This window comes from Sceloporus occidentalis, unplaced genomic scaffold (genome assembly GCF_023333645.1).
Source record: "Sceloporus occidentalis isolate IW3139 unplaced genomic scaffold, rSceOcc1.0.p SCAF_3, whole genome shotgun sequence".
NCBI classification, from domain to species: domain Eukaryota; kingdom Metazoa; phylum Chordata; class Lepidosauria; order Squamata; family Phrynosomatidae; genus Sceloporus; species Sceloporus occidentalis.
Window position 1 is genome coordinate 107,191,715 of NW_028316983.1, and position 26,960 is coordinate 107,218,674.

The 26,960-nt window shown below is 40.1% G+C and overlaps 1 protein-coding gene across 1 annotated transcript in view; it reads left to right on the plus strand.

Moving 5' to 3' along the window:
• Positions 1 to 26,960, plus strand: part of KCNT2 (potassium sodium-activated channel subfamily T member 2) — a 281,831-nt gene that overhangs the window by 166,778 nt on the left and 88,093 nt on the right. The window contains exons 10-13 of the mRNA XM_089515794.1: positions 10,818 to 10,998; positions 12,145 to 12,309; positions 12,948 to 13,084; positions 22,571 to 22,634. Of these exons, the coding sequence (XP_089371920.1) occupies positions 10,818 to 10,998; positions 12,145 to 12,309; positions 12,948 to 13,084; positions 22,571 to 22,634 (547 nt within the window). The remainder of the gene's footprint in view (positions 1 to 10,817; positions 10,999 to 12,144; positions 12,310 to 12,947; positions 13,085 to 22,570; positions 22,635 to 26,960) is intronic.

Sequence of the window (26,960 nt, forward strand, 5' to 3'; positions counted from 1 at the left end):
TTGATGCTTTTGTGTTTCTCCTGCATTATTTATTTATTTATTTAGGTATTTATATCCCGCCCTTCAGCCCTAATGGCTCTCAGAGCGGCTTACAATATTATTCCGTTCCCATCAATTGTTTGCATCAGTTTCCACAAGGACATTCATATAATTTTGAGACTTTTCCCTCAAATGTGTGCTTTTCCCCTAATGTATGCATTTTGTATACATTTCCCCCATTAACTGAATCGTGTTTCTGTGTATTCTTACAACTCTATGAATTTGTAGTATTGTATTTTTAAAGAATATAAATGCTTTTGTGTTTATTTTCTTTATTCCCCCGCAAAAAATTATGCATTATACATAATTCTGAGGCAAGGTATGCTTTTCCTTGCAGCATATCTTGGGAGTTTTGAAATGGTTATTGTCGTGAAGCATTCATGCTCCCAATGGCGGGATACATACCGCCATTTAGTACGTATAGAATACGTACTAGGGTTAGGAAGGGGCGGTGCTTCCGCACCCCCCTAGCCCTAGTACGTATCCTATATGTACAAGATGGCGGCGCCCCTTCCACATGGGCGCTGCCATCTTGACGTATTGGACGCTGAGCGTCCGTACGTGTCGCGGGCGTTGTGACGTAGCGAGCGCGCCCCTGGCGCCTCGCTACGTCGCAAACGCGACTCAAGAAGAAGCTCCATTTTGGAGCTTCTTTTTCGCTCCGCGCGGGAGTCGCACCGTATGGAGGCTCCGGCTCCCCCGCGGACTAACCGGCGGCGGCGGCAGACTGCCGCAAAGCGGCGGTTTGTATCCCACCAATGAGATTCCTTTCCATCTCTAATGTAGGCATCTTTTTGCAGATCAAATTGTGTGTGTATGAGTGTCTTTAATATGCTGCCTTTCTCCCAATATGGGATTACGTACAATATATTTTAAATCAAACAATTAAAACAATCGGTAGTACAAAAGATTAAAAAGCATTAAACAACCAATGTAGTTAACTTAAAATGTTTAATATACATTAAAACATATTTGAAAAGACAACACTCGATTGAGCATCATCCTGCCTCAACCAGTTAAAAGGTAAAGGCCAGTTCAAAGAAGATCTTTTCCTGACAGCAAAAATACATCAGACTGGGTGACTACTGTGGTATCACCAAATAAGATTCTGAGGTTTGTGAGATAGAGAAGAAAGACTTGGACTGGCTCTTATGGAGACATGCAGGCTTGTAGGTTGTCCTGTCCTAAGCCGTCACAGTAGTTGCACTGTAGTTCCTCCTCACTCATTAGTAACACATGTTGAGCAGGGTATGAATCCTTTCTTGTCTCACTCTTTTGTGTGTGTGAGAGAGGGAGAGAACCCTGGAAAATAATTTCTCCTTTCCTGTGAGATGGATGAGATTCGTTCTGTACACCACAAAAGATTTTTTTTTTTGCATTAATGGAAATGATTTTTGTGTAAATTGGGTAAATAGCTTAGACAAACTACAATAGGCACTGATGTGTTGCATGGACTCAAAACCCCACTAAAAGCATCAGGTGTGTGTCTTTTCTGCATTTATGTGAGTGCTTAGTTCGCAACAGGAAAAGACAATTTTGCTGAGAGAAATTTTTGCCCAAATTATGGGCAAATAAAGAACAAAGCACTCTTTGTGATATTTTCACACTGGAGGTAAAAACTCTGAAGGAAGCTGATAATTCCTCATTTCAACATGTGAGCTCAAAACAGCTACTCTCATTGAGAATAATAAATTTTGTGAATATTCTTCTAATACCTCATCATAAGCTACAAAAACTGCTAAGCCAGTCACCCTCTGTGGCATTGAATACGAATTTTGTATGGCCTTTGCTGTTAGCAACCCTTGTCTTGTCTGATTTGGTAAAATACTGTGGTACCAAATCAGATAACAGTGTTTTTTTTACGTGAAAGCCATCAGATTTAAGTTAACCATAACTAACTTATTTTTGGTTTGGTTTTCACTCTACCATAGTTTTAATTTCACTGTAGTAGATAGACTCTGGTTCCTGCACTAACCAATACACAATGTAGTGTGAAGAAAATTAAGACCAAGTTAACAGAGGCTTCATCCAGACTGCAGAAAAAAATCCAAATTGACACCACTTTAACTATATTGCTCAATGCTATGGAATTCTGGGATTTGCAGTTTCTTGTGGCACCAGAGCTCTCTGACAGAGAAAGCTAAATGTCTCACCAAGCTACAATTCCCAGAATTCCATAGCTATGAGCCATGGCAGTGAAAGTGCTGTCAACCTGGATTGTTTTTGCAGTGTGGATGCAGCCACAGTGTCTTTTTGAACCTTGTGCCTAAATGGTTTGTACCCAGTCAGCACTGAAGCAACAAAGACCACGAAGAAGTAAAGATATCTAACAATCACAATGAAGGTTGTCAGAGGGGCTGTCCACATGAGCAGTAAGAAGTTGTTTTGTCCCTTTTTGAACTGTACGTCTTTAAAAGACACATGTATCAACAAGTGTGTCCAGAGGAATCCTGGATGAAGCTACACTCTGGAGCTAAACACCAGGGCATAGTAACCCCTGGTTTGCTCTGATCTAAGCCAAAAAGTATGAATTAGCACAATGACATGTGGATTGCATGCCTGGTACAGAGACAGGGGAAGGACCCAGTGAGCTGCCAGTGCCCATAGGTATTTTTGCAGCCTGCCTGAAAATTGATCACAAATTCACATGAGTGGTCAGTTGCACCATCAACCCACTGTACTCTCTATGAAGAGAAATGATGACCAGCATGGAGTTTCACTAACAATACAATGGATTTAATTATAACATTAAGAAACAGGGAGCCATGTGGGGCCTCCATGATTGAGCTATGCCAATGTGTCACTGGGCACATCAATATGCCATGTGAGCAGTTGATTATTTGTGCAGTTGAGTGGCTGGTTGCACAGCCAGTTGCGTGGTGGTCAAAGGGGCTGGCAGTTGGGTGGAGAAGGGAGGTGATTGGTAGCTTCTGGTGGTGTGTCCATGCACATATGTGCATGCGTCTTTGGGGTAGAGAAAAAAATACTGTAATGATGTTGCTCAATTTGTACCCATCAATTCCCCATTTTGTTGGGTCTGTCTTTGCAAGTGAAGGTGGCTGCTGTCGACACCTCATGGGTCCAGCTAGTTGTACAATTAGCAGGTTCTCCATGTTACTTGGGAAACCCTGGAGATAACCTGGTTTTTCCAGTCTGCCTGCTCAGTCCTTCTTTCATACTTTAGAATCCTAAGAATCTTCTTTTTATCAGAACACTTTCTACTTGATATCAGACTAAAGAATAATGCAAAACTTCTCTCTCTCGTTCTGTGATGCTTTAAACCTGAAGTCACAAATATGAAGTTCTAAACAGGATGAAAGAAAAATTGCTACATGATAACATGTTCTCAGTGAAGTCCATATATATTATCTTTTCAGTCTGAAGATACTTCACAGATAGTTTTACTCTTGAACGTCTTCTCTCTCTCTCTCTCTTTTTTAAAACCACATTTGTTGCTAAGTAAAGAAAGGTTATGAATAATGACACCCATGAAGGAAACAGTCTCCAGACTCTATAGGGAAGGACAACTGAAAAAAAGACAATATTCATACAGTAGTCATTGAGCAGCCAGCTTCTGCAAAAGGCACAGATATGATTGCTATTTTTTCTAAATGTGTCATATAATAGGTTTTGACCAGGCCCTAATGAGAAAATAATTCTGTGATGACAATGCCACCAAAAATAAGGTCTTTTTACTTGTACTGTACTACATATTTAAAAATGAAAAACACTAGTATCTTTTAGAACTTTAAAGACTTAACAGGTATTATTTGGCATCTATTTTATGGACTTCATTGGATATATGGAATATTGCCTGAGACTGTAGATTGGTATACTCATACTCAAATGGCTGTAGATGTAAATGTAGTCAGTGAGGAAAGAGGAACTGAAAGTAAAATATGCACACACTGATCAGTAAACAGTGGTCCTTAAAAACTGCAATTTGATGATAATGCAGATGTCTAGTATGATAAACTGGTTAACAGATGTAGTGGTATTTCTATTGATGCCAAAGGAGATATTGTTGGAGCACACCATATTTGATGTCTGCTATAGCGCATCTAGGAATAGAAGATAGGAGTTAAAATTAGCTCCCATTCTCAAATAGGTGAAGAAGCAAAAACCTTTTTTAAAAAAACCCTTTTATCTATTTACTAAAGTCAACTTCCACTTGTGCCCTTTCCCGGAAGAACAATCAAGTTTAATGCTGACATTTGTGGATCAGCACAGATCTTTTTGTTGGTTTGTTAGGGATTTATTAGAGATGGAGGACAAGCCATGTCAAGCTTTTCTTGTACATTCAGCCCAGGATATATTTCAGTGGTATTTGCTTTGCTCTGTGTCATCAGTAACTTGGAATAAAAATAAATTATGATTGAAAAATGAAATACATTTTGCCTATGTTCATGAGCTGCAGAATTGTTCAGCTGAAGAACTTCAAAAGACTTATGTTACATTCCTACATCATGGTCTCACATCTAGGATCTTAACTCCTTGTTGGCAGTAGAGTCTAGTTGACTGGCCACTAATACTGTCTAATTAAAAAATGGTTCTTTCTGACCCCCATCCTAGTTATTTCAGTGCATACCCACTGCACATAGAGCTGTATGCACTAAGACTTAGGGCCCATTCACACTGAAAAAAATAATCTGGTGTGTGAACTGGATTATTACCCAGAAATACCATGATCAAATCTCTCTGTGGCATTGATTGCCAGGATTGATTCTATCTGTGGCATTGATTTGCCACGATCGTGGGATTTTACCCTGGGATTCCATTCACATTTGGCAACGGGATAAAATGCCACAATCCTGTAAGAAGGGGGGGAGGAGGCAGGGGAGGAAGAGAGGAGGTGGCGAAATGACAAGAATGGAGGTGGCAATGAGAGGGGGTTGGGAGGAAGTAGAAGAAGGAGGGGGCAATGGGAGGTGGCTGGGAGGAAGGACAAGAATGGATGAGGCAATTAGAGGTGTCTGGGAAGAAGGGCAAGAATGGAGGGGGCAATTGAAGGTGGCTGGGAGGAAGGAGAAGAATGAAAGGGGCAATCGGAGGGGGCTGGGAGGAAGGAGAAGAACAGAGGGCGCAATTGGAGGGGCTGGGAGGCAGGAGAAGGGGGCAATCAGAGATGGCTGGGAGGAACAAGAAGAACAGAGGGGGCAATTTGAGGGGGCTGGGAGGCAGGAAAATAATGGAGGGGGTGATCAGAGGTGGCTGGGAGGAAGGAGAAGAATGGAGGGGCAAACGGAGGTGGCTGGGAGGAGGGAGAAGAACAGAGGGAGCAAATGGAGGCAAGATTGGGGTGGTGGCAGAGGAGGAGGGGAAGGAGAAGAACGGAGGGGGCAAATGGAGGTGGCTGGAGGGAGAGGAGGAGGAAGGAAGGAATCGGATTGGATCAATTTTCAAGTTCCCATTGGCAAAAACTTGGTTCTTTTGAAAAGAACCTCAAGAAAACCCATGGCAAACCCTCCCCAGGTTAAGGGGAATTTACACCGCTCCCCCCCCCCCCATTCGGGTCAGAAAACCCCGGCACAAGTATGAACGACCCCTGATTCGGATCAGGAAACCCCGGCGCAAGTGTGAACAACCACTCAATTTGGGTCATGAAAACCCAATAGAAGTGTGAAGAACCCTCTCTTAAATCAAAATGGGGCCAAGGTTAAAATGCAGTGTGAATGGGCCCTTAGTGTACTAGCACAACCTGGATAAAATTATTCTGTAAAATTGCTCTCAGATTTTCTCCAGTGGTAAATAGTTAACTCCATTTAACATTTATCATTAGGACAGAGGTGTGTATACCTCTGATGGTATTAAAACTAAATTCCTTTTAAGATTTGATTGGTATGAGGGCACTGTGTGCTGCTACATTAGTAAACTTTATTTTGTTTGCCTACTTTTGTGTATGGTGCTCTCTTATTTCCTGTCTCTAAAGAACTCTAGTTTCAATCTTTTCAGTAAGGTTTTGACATTAGTTTGGCAAGATATACTTGCAAAAAAAGCTTGGCAAAATTTTTGGTAAACATAGGGTATAAATCCCTTTGTACGGGAACTAGTGACAGGTTTCAGTGAATAATGACTCAACACTCCAAAGTTCAGGTAGTACATTAATGTGGCTAATTTCTGATGTCAACTAGTATCATTCTGTTCTGCTCCTGTACTTACTTCCACACCGGGATGATAATATTTCTGGAAGATTTCTAGTTGCTAGCTGGTAATACTTTAAGTTCGAAAGAATCCCCCCCCCCTTTTGTTTCTTTAGTATTGTTATATTTTTAAGTTATAGTACATCCACTGATGCATTATAATATAATTTTAAAATATTTTTTAAAGAAGAAAGTAGAGATTGATACAGATTGTGCAGATAAGTCTCAGAATTTAAAATAAAAACACTCAAGGGTGAGAAGGTTGCCGCTTGTGTCAGGAAATATAGAATCATAGAATCATAGAGTTGAAAGAGGGCCATCCAGTTTAAACCCCTGCCATGCATCCCCAACAGATGGCCATCCAGCCTCTGTTTAAAGACCTCCAGGGAAGGAGACTCCACTACACTCCAAGGGAGTGCATTCCACTGTCGAACAGCCCTTACTGTCAGGAAGTTCCTCCTAATGTTGAGGTGGAATCACTTTTCCTGCAGTTTGCATCCATTTAGATTACTTTTTGTTAAAGCTACAAATACTGCAACTTGTTAACACATTTGTCCCACTGGAAGAGCCCTGTATTTTGAGAATGTGTTACTAATATGTGGATTTGGAGGTTGGTTTTTTGTTTTAGCTCTTTAAATTGATATGCTAACCATATTTTAATAATGTACTTACCACCCTGTCCTGTGGTCTGCTAGATTATTGTTGCCAGGTTGCTGGTCATAGTGACTCGTTTTGGCTTGGGTTTTTTGTTTTTTGTTTTTTTTTTTGTTTAGTTGGTTTGGTTAGGTTTTGGGCCATATTTTACCAACATAGTTGTTTTATTTTAATTTTCCCTCCCAACAGTGGTAGATGGGATACCATGATAGGGTGAAGGACTAACAACACAGTGCCAGAACTAACATGGGGGGATACAGACTAGCAGAAAGGGGTGGCCAGACACTACCCCTTTCTGCCCCAGATGGAGAACACACCAACAAAACAGGGCGACCTCCACGAGGCTTAAAAAAAACCTGCTTCTTTTCTGCTGCGTGTGGGGTGTCATTGGCATGCTCGTGTGCAACGATGATGTCCATACGGCGCAGCACTGTTTGGACACTGCGCTGTACAGATATCATCATTGGGCGCGCCATATGGACGGGAATGCACAGTGATTGTAGGGCTGGGCGCGTGCAGACGCCCAGCCCTAAAAACCCCTAAAATACTGCAGAACTTCTTACAGGTCTGTTGGAGCTTGATATAGGTTAATACATTCCTATACTTAAAAAATAATGTGATCAGATACTGTCTAAAGGGATGCAGCCCCTATATCTGTCTGTGCAGTCTATGGGCAGTTCCTGATGAAATATATCTTTAAGTTTGTGAAACTTATTTTAGAGTGAGGATAATTTATATAAGGATATGACTTTCTTTTGGACTTCACATTTCTCTTATCCAAAAAGTTTCAGATGCAATTAATTGATAGTAGGTTAACATATCTTTTTGAAAAGCTGTAGCTCTAGAAGAATCTATTATGCATGTCTTGGGTTACAGAAGAGAAGACCCCTAAAGTGGCTTCAGCCAGGCTCCACTGGAGTTTGTGCATTTTTGAAATCCCATTTTTAATTATCTACATTTAGTGTGGGGGTAAAAGTATATATTAGACCTAACAATGGAACAAATTTGCTAACGGCATTGTTTTGCCAGATCCATGCCCATTCCATATCCCGGTTTAAAAGCCTTGGCAGCTAGCATTCTGTATTCATTAATTTTCATAACCCTATTAGTCGTGCTTTGCACTACAGTGACAAATCTCTACCTACAAGAATGATGGGCACAGATAATGATAACATATTCAGTCTGAATTATAAGTAGCTGTGCAGATTTGTAATGGCACTGTGAATGCCTACATATGGTAATAATATGATAAATTATATGGTTACATTTCTCCTTGTTTCTGATGTTTCAGTTAGAGAAATGCTACATAGATCCTAGCAGTGTTAATGCTTATTCTATGAAATAACTCTAGAGTTCTCAACACTAAAATATATAAGCTTTTGCAAGAATAAGTAGTTATGGGGGACTTCAATTACCCTGATACTTGCTGGGAGGCTAAGGGCCAAAGCAGACAGGCAGGAAGGAGCGGCCAGAAGTTGCTACCAGCCTGATAGCTCCGGGGCCACAGCTAATACACGCCATGGCCTTGAGGGCACCTCCTCGCATGGCCCCAAATAGGAGCAGAAAAGATCAGCTCTTTTTGGGACCAGATTTGGGCCACCTTAGGCAGCCCCAGGGCAGCTTCCAGTGGCATGCATCATGTAAACTCCACACCTAAATCTGCTAAGAATAGCAACAAATTCCTGATGTGCTTTGCAGATAATTTATTTTTGCAAAAGCTAGAAATAGGAACAAGGGGACCAACAATCCTGAACTTGATCGTAACCAGAGGGGAGGACTTGGAGACTGAAATTCAAGCAGTCAGTATTAGAGGGAAGTGACCATGTAATGTTAGAAATTGCACTTGTGGGACAGGGATAAGAAAAGTATAGTCAAACACATATCTTGGATTTCCAAACGCTGCTTTTAACAAGTTCAGGAAATTACCATGGAATCCCATGGATAGATGTTCTAAAGGAAAAAGACACCCAGTAAGTGTTAGAGTTCTTGGAGAAAGAGTTGCAAAAGGACGAAGAAAAATGGGAAAATCAGAAAAAAGGCAATATGGCTGCACAGGAAATTCAAGGAAGAAATGAAAAGGAAAACAAAAGTGTATGTATATAGAATGGAGGGAAAGATAGTATAAACCATAATAGTTGCCCATGTACATGTAGGATTCCCTGTACAGTTTATTTCTACAGATTTCTAGACTATAGGGCCATAATTAGAAGATGTGACTTTTTATCACAAGGATGTCATCAAGGAAGAGTACAGATGTGTACTCAAGCTTGCACAAATAGTATAAGAAAACCTAAACCTCAGAATGAGCTGAGACTTGCTAGATAAGCAAGGAACAACAACAAAAAGGTTTTATTTTGTTGTTTTCCCAGATACATTCTAGGCAGTGGAATGACCAAGACAGCAGTTGGGCCACTTTCAGTAAGGATGGCAAAAGTATAACAGATCACAATGAAAAGAGATCACAATATTTATTTTGCTTCTGTTTTTACTCCAAAAGACAACTGTGCTTCCAAACAGCAGCAGTGACCTTGGCAATGGATGTGGATTGCAAACCAAGACTGATAGGCAAAGTGAGGGATCACCTAGCTAAGCTAAATCAGTTCAAAATGCCAAGGCCAGACACATTTCATCCCAAGAACAGCACTGAAGGAACTTGAAGATGTACTCTCTGAGCCACTTGCCAGCCTTCTTAAAAAAAAAATCTTAGACAACAGCTGAGGTGCCAAAGGAGTGGTTTCAAAGGGCAAATGTCCCTCTCTTCAAAAATAGGACAAAATAAAGTAGATCCAGGAAACTACAGCCCAATAGCTTGACTTCAATAACATGAAAAATAATAGAATGGATTTCAATATATAAGTTTCTGTCTGCAGTTATCTCAATGAGAATCCAGTGATCATTAGAAGCCAGCACAGAGAATAAATCCTACCAAGCTAATCTTATATCTTTTTTCAGTGAAGTCCCTAGGTTAGTAGATGGTGAGAATGCTGTAGATGTCATTTATCTGGATGTCCACAAAGCATTTGATAATTTCCCCTAATATTTTGATCAGCATATTGATTAAGTATGGAATAGATGAAACACACTGCCAGATGGATCCATCATTGGTTGGAAAATGATGCCCACAGAGTCATCATCAGTGGCTGTGCTTCAAACTGAAGTAGGTAGTGAGTGGAGTGCCTTGGAGTTCTCCTCATGGGGGTGGAGGGAATCCTTATAAAGTTTGCAGGCAACACAAAATTAGGAGGGGATGGCTAACACATTGGAAGACAGGAACAGAATTCAAAAGGACCCAGATAAACTAGAAAATTAGGCAGCAATTAATAGAATGGAATTCAGTAGATACAAATGCAATATTCTATACTTAGGCCCGAAAAACTACACATATATGTATACTATGGGGGATACATGGCTCAGAAGTACTCTGTATGAAGTGGACCTTGAGTTATTGTTGATCATAAACTGAACATGAGCCAGCAGTGTGAGGTTGCAGCAAAAAATTGTGAATGCATTAATGAAAGCATAATTTCCAAGATGTGGAAAGTAATAGTCTGCACTGATCAGGCCTCATCTGGATTACTGTGTTGAGTTCTGAGTGCCTCATATAGGCATGTTGGAGCAGATTCAGAGAAGGGCAATAAAGATAATAAGTATGGAAAACAAAACAAGAGAAAAGGTTGAAGGGGTTGGGCACGTTCAACTTAGTGAAGAGAAGACTGAAAGATGACATGATGGTACTCTATGATTCTGTGGCTCTATGAGATACATTGAATTTCTTTTCAGATGGCAGAAAAAACTATACATGGAACACATTATTGTGAACTAATAAAACATTTTCTTGAAAACAAATGTGCTTGTGTGTGGGGGGGGGGGCGGCTATGCACTGAATAATTGATCATTTCTTTGAGCAGAATTGCCAGTTTGTATTTACCAACCTAGTTACAGGTGTTGTCTTTCTCCCCCACCCCCATTCTTTTATTTGCATAGTATTTGTGGAATTCAACATCTGGAGCGAGCAGGAAACAAGCTGACTCTCTTTGACTCCCTTTATTTCTGCATAGTGACATTTTCAACTGTGGGCTTTGGAGATGTTACTCCCAAGATCTGGCCTTCAAAACTGCTGGTTGTCATTATGATCTGTGTTGCCCTTGTAGTATTGCCAATACAGGTAATCCCCTCCCCCCCTCACTATAGAAACTATAGAAAGTTGGATTGAAAATTATTTCATTTTTAACTATTTTTAAATGATTAAGTGCTTATTTCATGTCATCTTTTTCAAAACAATCATAACTTTTTTTGTCATCTGCAAAGAGACCATTCTTTGTTTCTCGGGAAAAAAATGTGTAGGCTGGGGTGTGAAATCCTATAGCCCTTCAGGCAAGTCCTGGAACTCTGACCTGGTTCAGACACTGGTGAGGAATGATGGGACTTAAAGTCCAACAAAATCTGAACAACCACATGACTCCCACGTCTGGGTCAGGCATTATGATGAATATTCCTTCCCCTTTCCATCCTGTATGTAAAAGAGTGCAGGTTTGGTTTTCTAAAATTAAAAATCTGCTTCTTGTGCTTTGTATTTTTGACTGAAATTGAGATTTTCATTTAACTGCATTTAATGTTTTCTTTCCAGAATTTGCACAATGTATTCATAGTTTTATGGGTATTTAAGATACTCTCAGGAGGAATCAGAGCCCAATCAGAAAAGATATCATTTTGTATTTTGCTCATACTCTCCCACTCAGTTTGAAATACCACACTTCTGTCTGTCTGTTACACACACATCCTTTTTTTTTTTTTTTGCAGTTTAATGTCTTTGACCACCCACAGACTTAGATGCTGCGTTTAGAAATGGGATATCAACAGTAACTTCCATAGCACATTAATTTGCAATCTTTATTTCACCACTGATATAAAAGACGAATGGTAGTGTCCCCTTTCCACAAAAATGGTGAAATACAGCTATTAATGTCTTCCCACAGTGATATAGTGAATATTTATTTATTTACTTTTATTTATATTTACATTTTTAAGGGTTGCCCTTGCTTTCTTGGAACATGTCTATTGGCTCTTACTAGCAACCTGCCCAAGAATACCAATTATGCTCTGTGCATTAAATCCATGTGTGAAGGAAACATGAGCCATCTCAGATCAAATCACTATAAATAGATGATTCTAAGCAACCGAGTCATATGGTTTCCCAGCTTTCCCCACATTGGCTTCTTGAGGCCTGAAAGACCTGAGGGCCAAGGAATTTTCACACACTTCATTGATATTCAGATACATGTTTCATTCTTGTCTTTCCATTTTGTTGCAGTTTGAACAGCTGGCTTATTTGTGGATGGAAAGACAAAAATCAGGTGGAAATTATAGCCGACACAGAGCTCAGACAGAAAAGCATGTGGTATTGTGTGTCAGTTCTCTTAAGATTGACCTGCTCATGGATTTCCTAAATGAATTCTATGCTCATCCTAGGCTTCAGGTAAATCAAGCAGACCAGAATATCAACTCAGGCAGAAATCTCTTGTAGACTGATTTCTAAAATGTTCAGTTCAAGTATGACTGAAATGATAATCTCAACCCAGTTTCAAGAGACTGGCAGATGTCCCTGTAAAGTTTAGGCATGTCAAAAATCAAGACACATTGAAGAAGCATCGCCACAGATGTTTAAAACTGATAAGAGCACCTGATGTTTCCTTTCGTTAGGGTTGCTGATGCTTCTTATGGGCAATGAGGTGTCTGGGGTAACCTCTGTTTTCTGCTGCAAAACTGGAGATTGTTTTGTAAAGCATGAAATGTATACGCATCCTTTGCCAGAGAAAGTGATTTAAATTCATCACAGCATGGTGCAAAGCTTTGTGCTTCGATCTCTTGCTGAGCAGCTTTGGCTTCAGTGAAATCATTGTGGAATGAAATGGCATGGATCCATTTTCCTTTTTCATTTGAGAACAAAGGATTAAAATAAGTTACTTTTCATCAATCTTATTCTCCTCCCCCACCCCAACTGAGCTAAATATTAAAGAAAAATATATTCCACTGGAGAAATAGTATATCCATAGAATATTCGCTCTTGTTGTGATCTCCACTCTTCCATTCCCTCTCACAAACCTTTTTTTACAGGACTACTATGTGGTTATCTTGTGCCCCACTGAGATGGATGTTCAAGTTAGAAGAGTGCTACAAATCCCAATGTGGTCTCAAAGAGTTATCTATCTCCAGGGTTCAGCACTGAAGGATCAAGACCTGCTAAGAGCTAAGTAGGTACAAATATATGTCCTTCCCTTCCTGACATCTTTCTTTTCTTACGTTTATCTTTGCAATTTGAGCATCATCAGTTTTAACCTCCATGCATAAGAACTAGAGGCCAAACAGAAGGCAAGTTGCATTTGAAATCCTGTACCATATTGGTATAGTCATTCATTTTTACAATAAAATATTTAGAGTTTGGAATTCAAGGTACAGCAATCTTTTTTTAAAAAAATAATTACTCTTTTGACCTTTTCTTCTTTTGTACTCCCCCCCACCTTAATCTAATTTCATATGAAGTCTTCAAATAGGTGTTGTTGTTTTTTTGGCAGAAAGTTCATGCTTAGTGATATTTTTATATGCTTTATATAGGCAAATTCACATCCATGTTGAGCAAAAAGCAGTCATGACTTTCCCAAACACGCACACACACATACCTCCTAGATCTAATATTTTCTCTGTGGTAGGAAACAGCATTTTCTGCATGGAAAATATTTCAGTGTAGAAATATTAGTTCCCTGTACAGAATATGCTATTTTCTCCACAAAAAATTCACTGTTTTCTTTGCAGATCAACCATGTATGATTGTTATACCAAATTATTTTTATTTATTTATTTATTTATTTATTTATTTATTTATTTTTATACACCATCTTTCTCCCTAATTAGGTGGCTCTCAAAATATGCTCTAAATAACAACAATCCCCAATTACAGCCTTTTTCTGTGCAGAAACTAATATTTTAAGTGCATGAATTAGTATTTTTGCATTTAAATATTATTTTAATACAGATCATGCTGGTTCCTGCACAAAAATGCTGCTTTGTGCACAAAACAATCACATGTGAATTTTGTGCAGAATAAATCCCCAACTCTCAATATTCTTGTCAGTCCAGCATTCTTCTTGTCAGAAATTCTCAACACTCGAAAAGCATATTTTCCAGCCATTTCCCAAATATATTTGAATACTCTTCCCGACACAGAACCCTAGCTAGAGTTTTCAGAATAGCCTTAAGGCCAGCCTCCCATATACAGCTTATGAATGTAGCCTAGCCTTGAGGTTATCAATGTCTGGACTGTTGCAACCAATCTGTCCCTGCCTAGGAGCAGCTACAGTTGGCATAACAACTGAAGCATGTGAGAGACATTTAAAGTCATTGAACGCATTAGGTTGCCTAATGACAAAGATCCAGATATATTCTTCAAGGCCATGCACTTTATCCTTCAGAGGCGATCCCGCCAATACAGATAGTCTACCTGTCTCCAGGCTATGGGGAGCACCTATGACAAGTCTTGGCAAATCCAATTTATTGGCCTTCCTCCAGCCAGCAGTTGTGTCCAATGATTGGTCAGGAACTTTCACAACTGCACTTGATTCAGATATGATGGATAAGTGTAGTTGGATGTAATAAGCATACTGATGTCACTTTACTCCGGGTCTTCTGATGAACACTCCCAGTAGTTTCATATGGATATAAATAAAGCTGGTGATATGAAAGTATCCCGTAAACCCCTGTACCATATATTTAGCTGCATGGTATATTTCTTTATTGCATGCCCACTAAAATCCCTTCAGTGTATATGTGCCTGAGTGTATATTGTGATGTGTTCCTGCACAAACTGGCATACCTCAGTACTACTTAACATCGAATTGATGGTTAAGGTGTTTTATTTTCCTGGAGAACTGAATAAAAAGAATACAGTATAAAAAGAATAAAACAGATGAGCAATATTATCATGATTTGTTCCCATTCAGATATGGAAAAGAACATTGCTTGGTTCCCTGTTGTTAGGTGTCCCATTTTCAAAACCCTTCACTGAAACAATAGAACATCTTTATAGATGCAGTTCTTTCTGTGTAATGTTGCGTGTTTTGGACCTGTATAGAGAACAACTGCTGCAAGCAACAATGTTTTGTGCTGTTCGTATAATATAAGAGCTAAGTTTGTGGGCTTCATTTCACTGTTCAGGAGAGATGTTTCTGCTCTGAAGACATATTTAATAGTCTGTTCATCAGTCAGTGCAGGACACTTGGCTTATCACATTTCTGCTCTAATAGACTTTGTGACTCTTTTCTTGTTACACATTATATTGGATATCTTAAGACATCAGTTGGTAGATTGCTTGTGATGAGAAGTGCGGAGATTTCATTACAAACTTGGAATTAAATAGTGAGTAGTAACTACCATATATACTCAACTATAAATCATTCTCATGTATAAATCGAGGGCAGATTTTGGGGTCAAAATGATGGATTTTGATATGAACCATGGATAAGTCATGGGAAAAACTTAGGGGCATGTAACAAAGGATGTAAAGAATGAAGGAGAAGAAAACAATACCAAAGAACAATTCCAGCAGGCATAACTAAAGGCTGGATGCATGAGAGAGCAGAGCAAGGTCAGTGCTTCCAAGACAGATTACACTCTTGCATTTCACCAGGGGATGGTTCCTTTTTAAAAAAATAAGAGTTAAAATACAATACTTATATTGACCCATCAATAAGTCAACTCAGTTTTTTTGGGGTCAATTTTTTAACTTAAATTTCTAGACTTATACATGAGTATATACAGTAGTTACAGGGCATCCTTCCTTTATGTGGGGGATCTGTTCCGGACCGCCCCTCATAAGGGAAATTCCATGAATGCTCAAACCCCATTTAAAACAGTGGTTCTCGTGCATGCAGAGTGGAATGGTGCACACACCATAGCGTGCCTTTTATGGTGACCAGCTTTAGCGTGAGCTGAAAGCTGCGTAAAGCACGCCCACATATGACGTGGCCGCACTGTACTTTACACAGCTAACGAAGGCATAACATTATGATTATATAATAGCAAATGATTTGTCTCACCTCTTTTTAGTTCTTTTTGTTCTTGTGGGGTTCCATTTATACTTCATTACTTTTATACTTCACTAAATGGTGGAGGAATGCTATCACATGGTTCTCCTAGTTTCTCCCGTACCTTGAGCTGCTGGTGCTGCATGTTCTATTATATGGGCTGGAATTAATGACAAAGTGGCTGGAAGAAGAGTATGTTTTGTGGTACAGGCCAACAGTTTATAGCATTCAGATGTTTTCTCAGTTCATACAAGTACCTATTTTAGGCATGATTTTAGGCCTGGTACATACTTGTGGGAAAGTCCTGGCTGGAGGTGGCCTGTTTTTCCTCAGAGGGATGCTGCAGCAGCCAAACCAGGTTCTTTTTGGGTCGCTGGGCGGACATCACAAGTGTGCCAATCGTGCTCTCGTGACGTAAGCGATGTGCAGCAACATGTATATGCTCCGTGTCACTTACGCCAAGATGGTGGTGCCCGTGTGGATGGGCTGCTGCCATTAGGCCGCTGCCATGCCGTGCTACGGTTAGGAACCGTGCGGTGGGTGCACAGTCCCTAGTATTGGCAGTGGTACGACACTTTGGGACTGTCTGTCCTGGGCCCTAGTTAACTCTCAAAAAATATCGGAAAGTATATATAGGGTTGGGAGAGACCACAAGGGCCATCCATTCCACCCCCATTCCATGCAGGAATACACAGTCAAAGCCATCCAGCCTCTATTTAAAAACCTCCAAGGAAGGAGACTCCACCACTCTTCAAAGCAACATATTCCACTGTCGAACAGCTCTTACTGTCAGGAGGTTCTTCCTAATGTTGAGGTGGAATCTCTTTTCCTATAGCTTGCATCCATTGTTCCGGGTCCTGTTCTCTGGAGCAACAGAAAACAATCTTGCTCCCTCCTCAATATGACATCCTTTCAAATATTTAAACAGGGCTATCACATCACCTCTTAATCGTCTCTTCTCCAGGCTAAACATGCCCAGCTCCCCAAGTCTCTCCTCATAAGGCATGGTTTCCAGATCCCTCACCATTTTGGTCTCCCTCCTCTGGACAGATTCCTGCTTGTCAACATCTTTTTAGAATTGTGGTGCCCAGAATGGGACACAGTATTCCAATTGAGGCTTGATCAAAGCAGAATAAAGTGGCACTATTACTTCCCTTGATCTAGACACTGTACTTCTATTAATGCAGCCTAGAATCACATTGGCTTTTTTAGCTGCTGCATCACACTGTTGACTCATGTTCAACTTGTGGTCTATTAGGACCCTTTCACATGTAGTTAAGCCAGGTGTCCCCCATCCTATATCTGTGCATTTCATTTTTTCTGCTTAAGTACAGTACCTTACATTTCTCATTACTGACATTCATTTTGTTAGTTTGGGCTCAACTTTCTAATCTACTAAATCATTTTGAATTTTGTCCATTTCCTCTGTGGTCATACCTCCTAATTTGGTGTCATCTGCAAATTTGATAAGCATGTTCTTTATGAGCACCTTGGAACTGCAATTAGTTGCTTTTAAAAATTGGTAACCGAAGCTGTGACTTGCACGTTGATCAAACAAAACAAAGGTGAACAACTTGTGGACTATTATGTGCCTCTATCCACTTTTGCTAATCCCAGACTAGAGTGTTGGACTATGAAGATTATTATATGGAGGATAAGGATGAATGCAAAGCGGATTGCTTCTGTCTTTATCCTGCCCTCTTTGCACGATTGGGGGAAGGGTTGTCACACACTGCACACTTAAACCGCTCTGCTGTTCATGAAGTGTAATAGACTTGTTATTTGTTATTAATGGAAATTCCCATTAATACCAAATGATGGGTCCATTACACTTCACTGACAGGAGCAGAACGGGATAAACACGCATTGTGTGATAATCTTTCCCCTGATTGCTTGAATGGGACAAGATAAGGACAGGAACAATCCACTTTGCTCCCATCCTTATCATTCATGTGATAATCTCTTATGACTCTGAAAATAATAATAATAATAATAATAATAATAATAATAAGTTTTATTTATAGACCGCTGTTCCGCAATGATCAAAGCGGTGTACAGTAAAAATTGCAATACAAAATTAGCCCCTACCCACTCCCTCACTCCCTCCAGGCTGGATGATGACAGTTGGTTTGAATCCCTGCTCAGCCATGAAAAACCACCGGTGACCTTGGACAAGTAACACACTCTCAGCCTGAGAAGAAGACAAAGGCAAACGCCCTCTGAACAAATCTTGCCAAGAAAACCTCATGATAGGTTCCTCTTAGGGCTTCCTTAAGTTAAAAATAACTTGGACATAACAACAACATTTTTTTTAGTAAAAGATAAATATCTTCTACAAAATGGAATCTTATCCTATAGTTATGCAGTATTAAAAGATAAATATTGAATAACTGTAGGATAAGATTCTATTTTTGTGCAAGTCCACAACGGATGTGTTATGTCTGCCAAAAATAAAATTTTAGGGAATGAAAAAAAAATCTGTACTGGATAGATTGGTGGTGGTAAAAGGGTCTTTTAAAACCATGTGAGAAAGATGTGTATATTTAGGGGTAAATTGGCTTCTTATGTAATAAGAGTGCAAATACTTCAGTTTTCATCTGTTTGTCTAATCTTGCTAAAAAGTATTTTGTGGGCTTTTGTGTGTGTTGTGGTAAAAGCTATCCCATAAAAATAATCATAGGAATTTAGCCTGTTACAACCAAGCAGCTGTAAAAATGTACTTTGCTCCTTACAAAAGATGAAATATAATGTACCTTTCACAGGATTCTTTCTTTTAATGCTTTCTGTGAGAAGCAACATGGGGAGAGCTTAATAGGGCATATTATAAAAATGTAGCCCAATAAATGAGGAGTTGCTAAGCAGCAGTTTCTCTGATTTTTTCCTCCTGTAATGAGGATATAGGCAAACATAATCCATTGGCCAATGGAGTGCTAGGTGTGCATTGGTCACCATTAAAAAAGAAGAAGAAGAATGTGGTTGTTGCCTCCACTATCTGAGTCTGCATACTGTTCTGTGTTGACTGTGTATGGAAAATGCCATTGATCAAAGTTAGCAAAATTAGTGACTATGGCGCGTTACAGACTGCCCCTTTGAGGCAGCCTGTAGGTGCTGCTTTCCCCGCTGAATTGGGGCCTCAGCTGCCAGACCGGCAGCCTCCGAGGCCCCGATCCGCCGCTTTGCAGGCTGCGGGGAGGCGGCCGCTTCCCCGCAGCCTGGAAAGGGGTGTCCTTGGGGCTTCAAGCCCCAAGGACACCCCAACGGCAGCGGGGACTCCCAGAAAGGGGCTGCTCGGCCCCTTTCTGATTTGCGTCACTGGTGCAGCCTTCACACAGCTGCACCAGCGACGCAAACCAGGAAGGAGCTCTGTTTCTGAGCTCCTTCCTGCTCTGCCGAAAGGGCGCATTAAGTGCCCTCGCGCAGTGCGATGGCATCACGTCCGTGCCGCCTCGTTTGTAGGCGGCGCGTTCATGACGCCATGTGTAATAAGAGGACAGGATGGATTGAACTGATACAGTCAGCAAAATTCAAGAAAGAGAAAATTAGTATTAAGATGCTTTCACAACTGAATGTATTTCGGGATGTAACTTGACCGTAGGCTAACCCTTTCAGGGTTGCAGATAGAATTGGTCTGCTGCCTCAGGCAACAGATTTGTGTGTCACAAAAGGCCAGAAAATAGTTATTTAATTTTTAAAAAAAATTCTTGCATTAGAGTACGGGCAGAGATACGTGAGGAACTCGTCTACTTTGTGAAAAGAACTTGGGCTTGTTTGGGGTGCTTCCCACCTTAATATGAGTGAATGAAACTTGGACATCAGGTTTTGTTTTATTTTGTTTTACCCTCCATCTCAATAATAATAATAATAATAATAATAATAATAATAATTTATTTGTATCCTGCCCCTCTGAGAACAATCGGGATGGCTAACAAAGTTAAAAATACAGCACATATAAAATCCCTGGTGCCCTCCCCTCCTTAAAAAAAGTATTAAATCCAATGCAGAATTAAAAACAAACTAACAAACATACAAGTTAAAAACTGACCAGAAGGTCAACAACATCACATCAGCAAACAATCAATGGCAGCGGCAGTATCTTATTCCCAGACGTTTTTCTGAGGCTGGGTTCTCTATTCTGGGAAGGCCTGCCGGAAGAGATCTCAAAATAAAAACATCTTGGGCTAGAGTTGCTTAAGGAAATACAATTTTGATGAAATTATGGGGAGGCTCATTTAAAAAAAGCAGGACAACCTCCTTCACAGACCCTGCAGATCTGCAGTTTGGGGCTTTTAAAAAACTCTGCCATGACAATGGGTCCCCAAGTGCCTTGGCCAAGAGTACTTTTGCCCAATTTAAGATATGGCCACATGCCCTACTTACATCAGATCTTGAACACTGTCATGGACAGAACATAAGGCTGCAGCCAGACTATTAACCAGACCAGGGCAGCATATAGAGAACCAGGAAAGGAAAAGGAAAGTAAAGGATACAAAGCTATTTTTATCTTAATCAGTAGGTCAGAGCACCTATAGTGCAAAGAAAGGCAAAAATAGCAGATAAAGAACCAGGAAAGGCACAGAAAAGAGAAAAAAAAAGCTATTATTTTAATAACAGTAGTTCTGAGCGCCTTCAGAACAAAGAAAAGCTAAAATGTTTGGAAGTGATTAATTAGTTTTGTTCCTTACAAACAAATTTAATGGGAGTGTCATAGAGCTTTATTTGTCAAAGGAAAAGGTAAACTGAGAGTTTATATCCTTTCATAAGTTTAGGTGAAAGAGGAGTTTATTTTATTCTCTCATAATAATGGAATTCAGAATCATCCAAAAAAACTGATTGACAATACAGTGTGCCTGCCATACTGGCAGGCTAGCCATCTGTGGACTCAAGCATCCAGAGACTGCTCTATCTCATTATTGTTAATGATGTTGTTTGCACATGATTGCACATACTTGCCACTCATTGACTATAATGGCACTTGAACACACACATTTTTTCTTATCCACAGGGCCCCCCCAGAACCGAACCACCATAAATGGAAAGGGTGCTCTGTAAATTCAGGACATAAGAAAAGAAGGCTATTTACAGCTCACATAGTTCACTGTCTCAAGATGTGATGATGGCTACTACAGAATGTTCCTTTAAAAGGTTTAGACCAGTGGTTCCCAACCTGTGGGTCGGGACCCCTTTGGGGGTCGAATGACTCTTTCATGGGGGTTGCCTAAGACCATTGGAAAATACATATTTAATTACAGTTATGAAGTAGCAACAAAAATAATTTCATGGGTTTGGGTCACCACAACATGAGGAACTGTATTAAAGGGTCGCGGCATTAGGAAGGTTGGGAACCACTGGTTTAGACAGTTTCAGGGAGGCTAAGTATACTAGAGGCTACCAGTCATGACAACAACATAGAATCTCCACTATACCTTTGAGTGGCCAACAGTGGGAAAACAAGATGCTGGAGTCCATGAAAAGTACACAAGATGCTGGAGTCCAAACTTAGAAAAGTACTCATAACATTTTTTCATTTTACAAACAAATGGCCTGAATTTTGTTGTTGGCCACAAGTAGAATAGTTGTTGTTGTTGTTGCATGCTTTGAAGTTGTTTGCAACTAATGGGGACACTAAGGCAAACCAATTTTCTTGGCAATCTCTGTCCAGAGGGAGTTTGTCATTGCCTTCCTCTTAGGCTGAAAGAGTGTGACTTGTTAAGTGGGATTCAAATACTCATCTCCCTAAGTCCTAGTCCAACACTCAAACCACTACGTATCTCTGACTCTGCTAACTATAATCGACCATTAAATTAATAGGATTTGGCTATATATTGACTTATTATTCAATAGGATTTGGCTACATATTGACTTACTGTTCATTGAGTGGGTTTGATCTGCTTCTCATTAACCAACAGGATCTAAGTGAGATATGCTGTAAATATCATCTTCAACACAGAAACAAATAGCTTATACAGTGGGCCCTTGCCTTATGCGGGGGATCTATTCCGGACCCACCCGTGTAAGGCTAATTCTGCATATGCATTTGAATGGGGCTCATGTGTGGCATTGTGGCATCGTGGGAGCGCACGGGGCACCATGGGCGTGCACCCCATTCATTTGAATGGGACGCGCCGCCTCTTGCGCCACATGCGCTCCCTGCGGCTTGAGCCGTGTAAAGCACGCCCATGTATAACACGGGTGCACTATATAAAGCAGGTGCAATCAGCTGATGGGTCTCATCTGCTCTTTGCAAGTTCTGGAAATCATGAAGCCCCACCAAAATTTAGTGGTAAACCATTTTTTAAAAATCTCATGCACACCTTGTTTTAGTTGTGAGTTGTGGACCCAGAAATCAATTGAAGTACGATTTTCCTTTAAAGCAAAGTGCATGTCCCCTTTCCACCTTGTTTTATAACAAAAACTGTTCCAAAAGAGCAAGTCAGTAGATTTTGTCAGTGTATAGCAAGAGGAGTGTCATCATGCTTTCTATATTTTTGTAGTTGACTGTATTTTATTTACCTACTTGCATGTCCCATTCAATATATAGTCTATTTCTGTGAATCATAGATATTGAAAAAGAACAATTTAAATAATTTTGAGAATGACTGCAATTGGAAGTGGCACTGGAAAATGAAATACATTTTGGTAATGTTTTCATATGCTTTTTAGGATGGATGATGCAGAGGCTTGTTTCATTTTAAGTAGCCGCTGTGAAGTGGACAGACCTGCAGCTGTAAGTCTTTCACAAATACCCATTTGCCTTCAGTGTGGCTTTTATTATTTGTTATGTATACCTTTTAAGAATAGATTAAGAGTTGTTCAATTGTGCATTATCATAGCAGCTGAATGAAAAACACAGACAAATGTAGATATTATGATCAAAAAGTTCTCAGCTTTGTTAATGGAGCTTGTAACTTACAGAACAAAGTGGGGCTACAAAAGAGTTCATATTCTGATCCTATAAATCAATGATACAAGAGACTGATGCAAACTAAGTGCAATTTCGAATTATATGGCACAGGTGCTCCTTTACATAAGTTGAGCTTTACCATCTATGACCAACAATCCCCCTGTTTAATACCATTTTCATTGTGGAATAATGTCGTCGGTGGTAGAGTAATAGTGGAAACATTTCAATAAGAAATTCACACCTACTTTTATTGACACTCCAAAACTCTATCTAGTTATCACTTAGGGCCTGACAAAATGGCCAATTTAAGCTTCCATCCAGGTGGCTTCGGAGCATGGCATTTTTACACCATACATCATGATGCTGCCCCAAAAGTTGACCAGCTGCCCAAACATGGACAACTTCATGACACTCTGGTGGTGCAGCATTTACATTCCGCATGCTGCCGGAGCTCCATGAAGCCACCATGGGGCTGTGGTGGGGTCAGCAAAGCTGGTTTTTCCCCCAGCCAGAAATTGCTGGGCACTTTTTTCAGCCAGGTTGAAGCCAGATTGGGGTCACAACGTGTGTTTCAAGCAGCCCCTTCTTGCCAGTCTGTTTTCTCCTTTAATCTTTTGATCTTTCACAATGACTTCATTGTTGAGGAAACTACATATAGCATAAGATCCTGGGGCTTATTTAAGTGTACACAGTCAATTCATGTGGTTCACTCACCTGCCAAGCCTCTTGGATATTTCCCATCTACCCATATGAAGAGTAGGTATCATTAGAATATACTCCTAATTTCCTTGGATTGCTAGTTTCAGCAGAGGTTGGTATGTGTGGGCAAGCAACTTCTCAGGGAAGTTTATCTGTGATTACTTTCTCATTGAGGACACCTTGATAAAGTGTTAAGAACCCAGGGCTTCTCCTGAACACAGTTTGAAACCAACTTTTTCCTGGCAATAATTATTATGTATTCTCATAAACATAATCTGAAAACTCCTGGTATATGTTTTAGTCTTCTAGCCAGTCAAGTTGCCATGCACTTTGAATCAATATATTTATTATTAAGTTTTTCTGTGGTGTAAGACCAAGGCTGTGGAAATGAGAAAAAGTGTGAAAAATCATCCAAGGGGGCTTTCTTCTGTCAATCTAATTTACTTCTGTACTGAATACCTGGTTTCCAAATGTTAGTTCTGTCTTACCCTAATTTCCTATAATTTTTTCTAACCGCTTTTTCTCCAGCAAAATGTATGCTTCAAGCCTGTTCTATCAAGAATTATAGCCTCAAAGTCTTAATTTGAGGCTATAACTGTAACTCATGGTTATAGGTGTCTAGCAGTTTTGCTCCATCTAGCTCCAGCAATTTTGCTCCATCCAGCTCCAGTACTACCATGTCCCTCCTCTCTCAAGCAACTGGTTAATGCATGTTTTCTAACAGATCTGTTGCTATATCATGTAAATCAAGACCATGTCTCAGGCAGCCTGGGTCACTGCGATGGAATCTCCTATTATTCTAGTACTGGATACTACATATGCCAAGGAATGCCCATGTATTCAGAGTGAGGAGGAAGTACAATATATTTATAATAATAATAATAATAGGTTTTATTTATATACCGCCCAATCACTGGGAATCCGAGCGGTTTACAATAGAGGGGATAACAGACAGTTCCCTGCCCACAGGCTTACAATCTAAAAGACACGACACAAAAGGAGAAGGGAATGGTGAGGGGGGAGGGAATCATTTATGTTTATGTTGCTGATATTCAGTTCAGAGAAATGTATCCATGACATATATATGTGGAAAAGAATTGATCTTGTTGCTGTTTCCTTAAGATTGCAGCCACTAGAAATTTATTGCTGTATTGCCTTGTATTGTCTAGAGGTTGCTTTCCCAGCTAATAGTTTGGTGGCATATGGTGACAGAGGGGTGGGGAGAGGATTCTCTCCTGTTAGTATAACATCAGGAAATTCATATTGAGAATGTAATCACCATTTCTGCTTGACTCAAATGCTTCTCAGGCTTATTCTACCAAGAATTATAGCCATAGCATTATCCAGAATAGTGTGTGAATTTTAACCTTGTGACCTGGTCACAAATATCCCCAATAATAAATGGATGGAGAACTCATGTGACTCCTTCAACTTCCAGTGTCATCTACACTATAGGCTAAGGAGTAATTTCCCAAGAGGCAACCTGGTCTGTTACACCCCATCCATGTAAAATGAGTGGTGTAATGATAAACATTTTTCACGTGTTTCATTTTTACAACAATAAATAATATTAATTATTTGTGCTTGCCCACTCACAAGAATATGAGAGATTTTGCAGATTTTTTCAATAGGTTTTCACACCTTGCAACTACATATATAAATTCATGTGTGCAAAATAAGTGGGATTTAGTGCAAAAATGTTTCAAAATCATTTGTGTGTGCATGCATGCACAAGTACTCAAGTTTTGCATAAATGAATTTTTCAGGAAAAAGATCTTGAATTATGAAAAATCTTGCTAGTATTGTCTACTTTTTCAGAAGAATATTTTGATATGTCAGGGCAACCTTTTTTTGTTGATGATGAGAACATGAGTAAATATTACTTACAATCCTAAAGTGATGTTAGAACAAACTATGGGGGTAGAGGGTACCCAACAGTTTTTTTTCTCCCCTATAACCAGTGCCTATGGGGAAGGGCCTTGTCGTGGCGGCACTGCTTATACCAACGCTTCCCCCTTTTTATAGTATAATACTTGTCAATTGTACAGTTAGGCCCCCGAAATGGAAGCACAGCTGGATTGCTTGCCCTTCAATTCTTCCTTTCACTCCAGTCAAAAAAGTCAATAATTATTGCTTTTTCCCTATTCATTCTTTGATCTTTTGTGCTTATGATGGCCAAGCCCAAAGAGCAGAGAAGAGAAAATGAAAGGCCAAGATTGTACAAAAATGTTGTTCTGCTTTAAAGCTTACCCAACTGTCACCTCTCCTGGAGGGGAATAAAAAGATTCAATGATGTTATGATAATTTATTTGTCCCTTAGCACTGATAATTAAGGCTAAGGATAAGGAATACTGTTGCTCCTCTGTTGTTGAAATTTCTTCTGACCCAAGCAAAACTTTTTTATTTGCCTGGCCTTTTTATCATCTCATGTAACTTGGGGGCTGAATAGACTGCCCCAAGGGGCAGCCTGCAGCTGCTTCTTTCTTTGCTGGTTTATGGCCATGGCAACTACACGCTGCAGCCCCAAACTGGCTTTTTCATGGCACAAAAAGGAGCCACAAAAAGCTACTCCTTTTTGTGCTGCAGAAAGTGTGCCATAGCTGTCAGCACTGCGGCTTTTCAGCAGTCCTTTGGTGCTGTGTTGTCTGGATGCAGCGCCAGAGGAGCATTGTCACACTGCGTGGTTGGGCGCACAGCATGATGGTAGTGTCAGGGCAGTGTTGGGACATGCGTTGTGTGGACACCATGCCCCCACTCTGCCCTGAGACTGGCGTTTATTGCTGATCTGTTGAGGTTGTTAATTGCAAGTTTAATTTTACTTTTTTAATCAATCCTATTTGAGCTATGTGTTTAGCCTCTGATTTCTGCTTTATGCTAATTTGATTAGATTTAATTACACTTATTGCTTATTGCATTTATTACCTCTGCATTTTTTACTTACATAAACATATTTTAAGTAAGCTATGTGAACCACTTCTAAATTGATTTTGGCTTCCTTAACCTGCTCTGAACTTAGACGGTGTAGGTCATCTGATAATAATACTGAGAATCACTTTAGAGGACATGGGTAAGCCTTGTCTTATATAGCATGTCTACAGGTGACAAGAAGACCAGAGTGGCCTAGATCAATACTAGAGGCATATGTAGTCATGTTTCCAAATGAGAGTCCTTGGGGTTGTCCACGTGGGTCAAAAGGCCTAGCTTCTCCCTGCCTCATGATCCCAGAGCAGAACACATGCATGTCCAGAGGATCTGGTCCAATACCAGGGTAAATAGCCTTTGTCCTGGGGTAAAATACCCTTGATTTTGTGTGCAGTTTCCTAAAAACTCCACTGCAAAACCTGGCTGTTTAAACTGCCCCTCACATTGCTTACCTTGCCAGCCTTCACTTTCACTCAGAATCCCCCCACCCTGTCACCACATCTGATATGGATATGGAGTGCCTGGCTC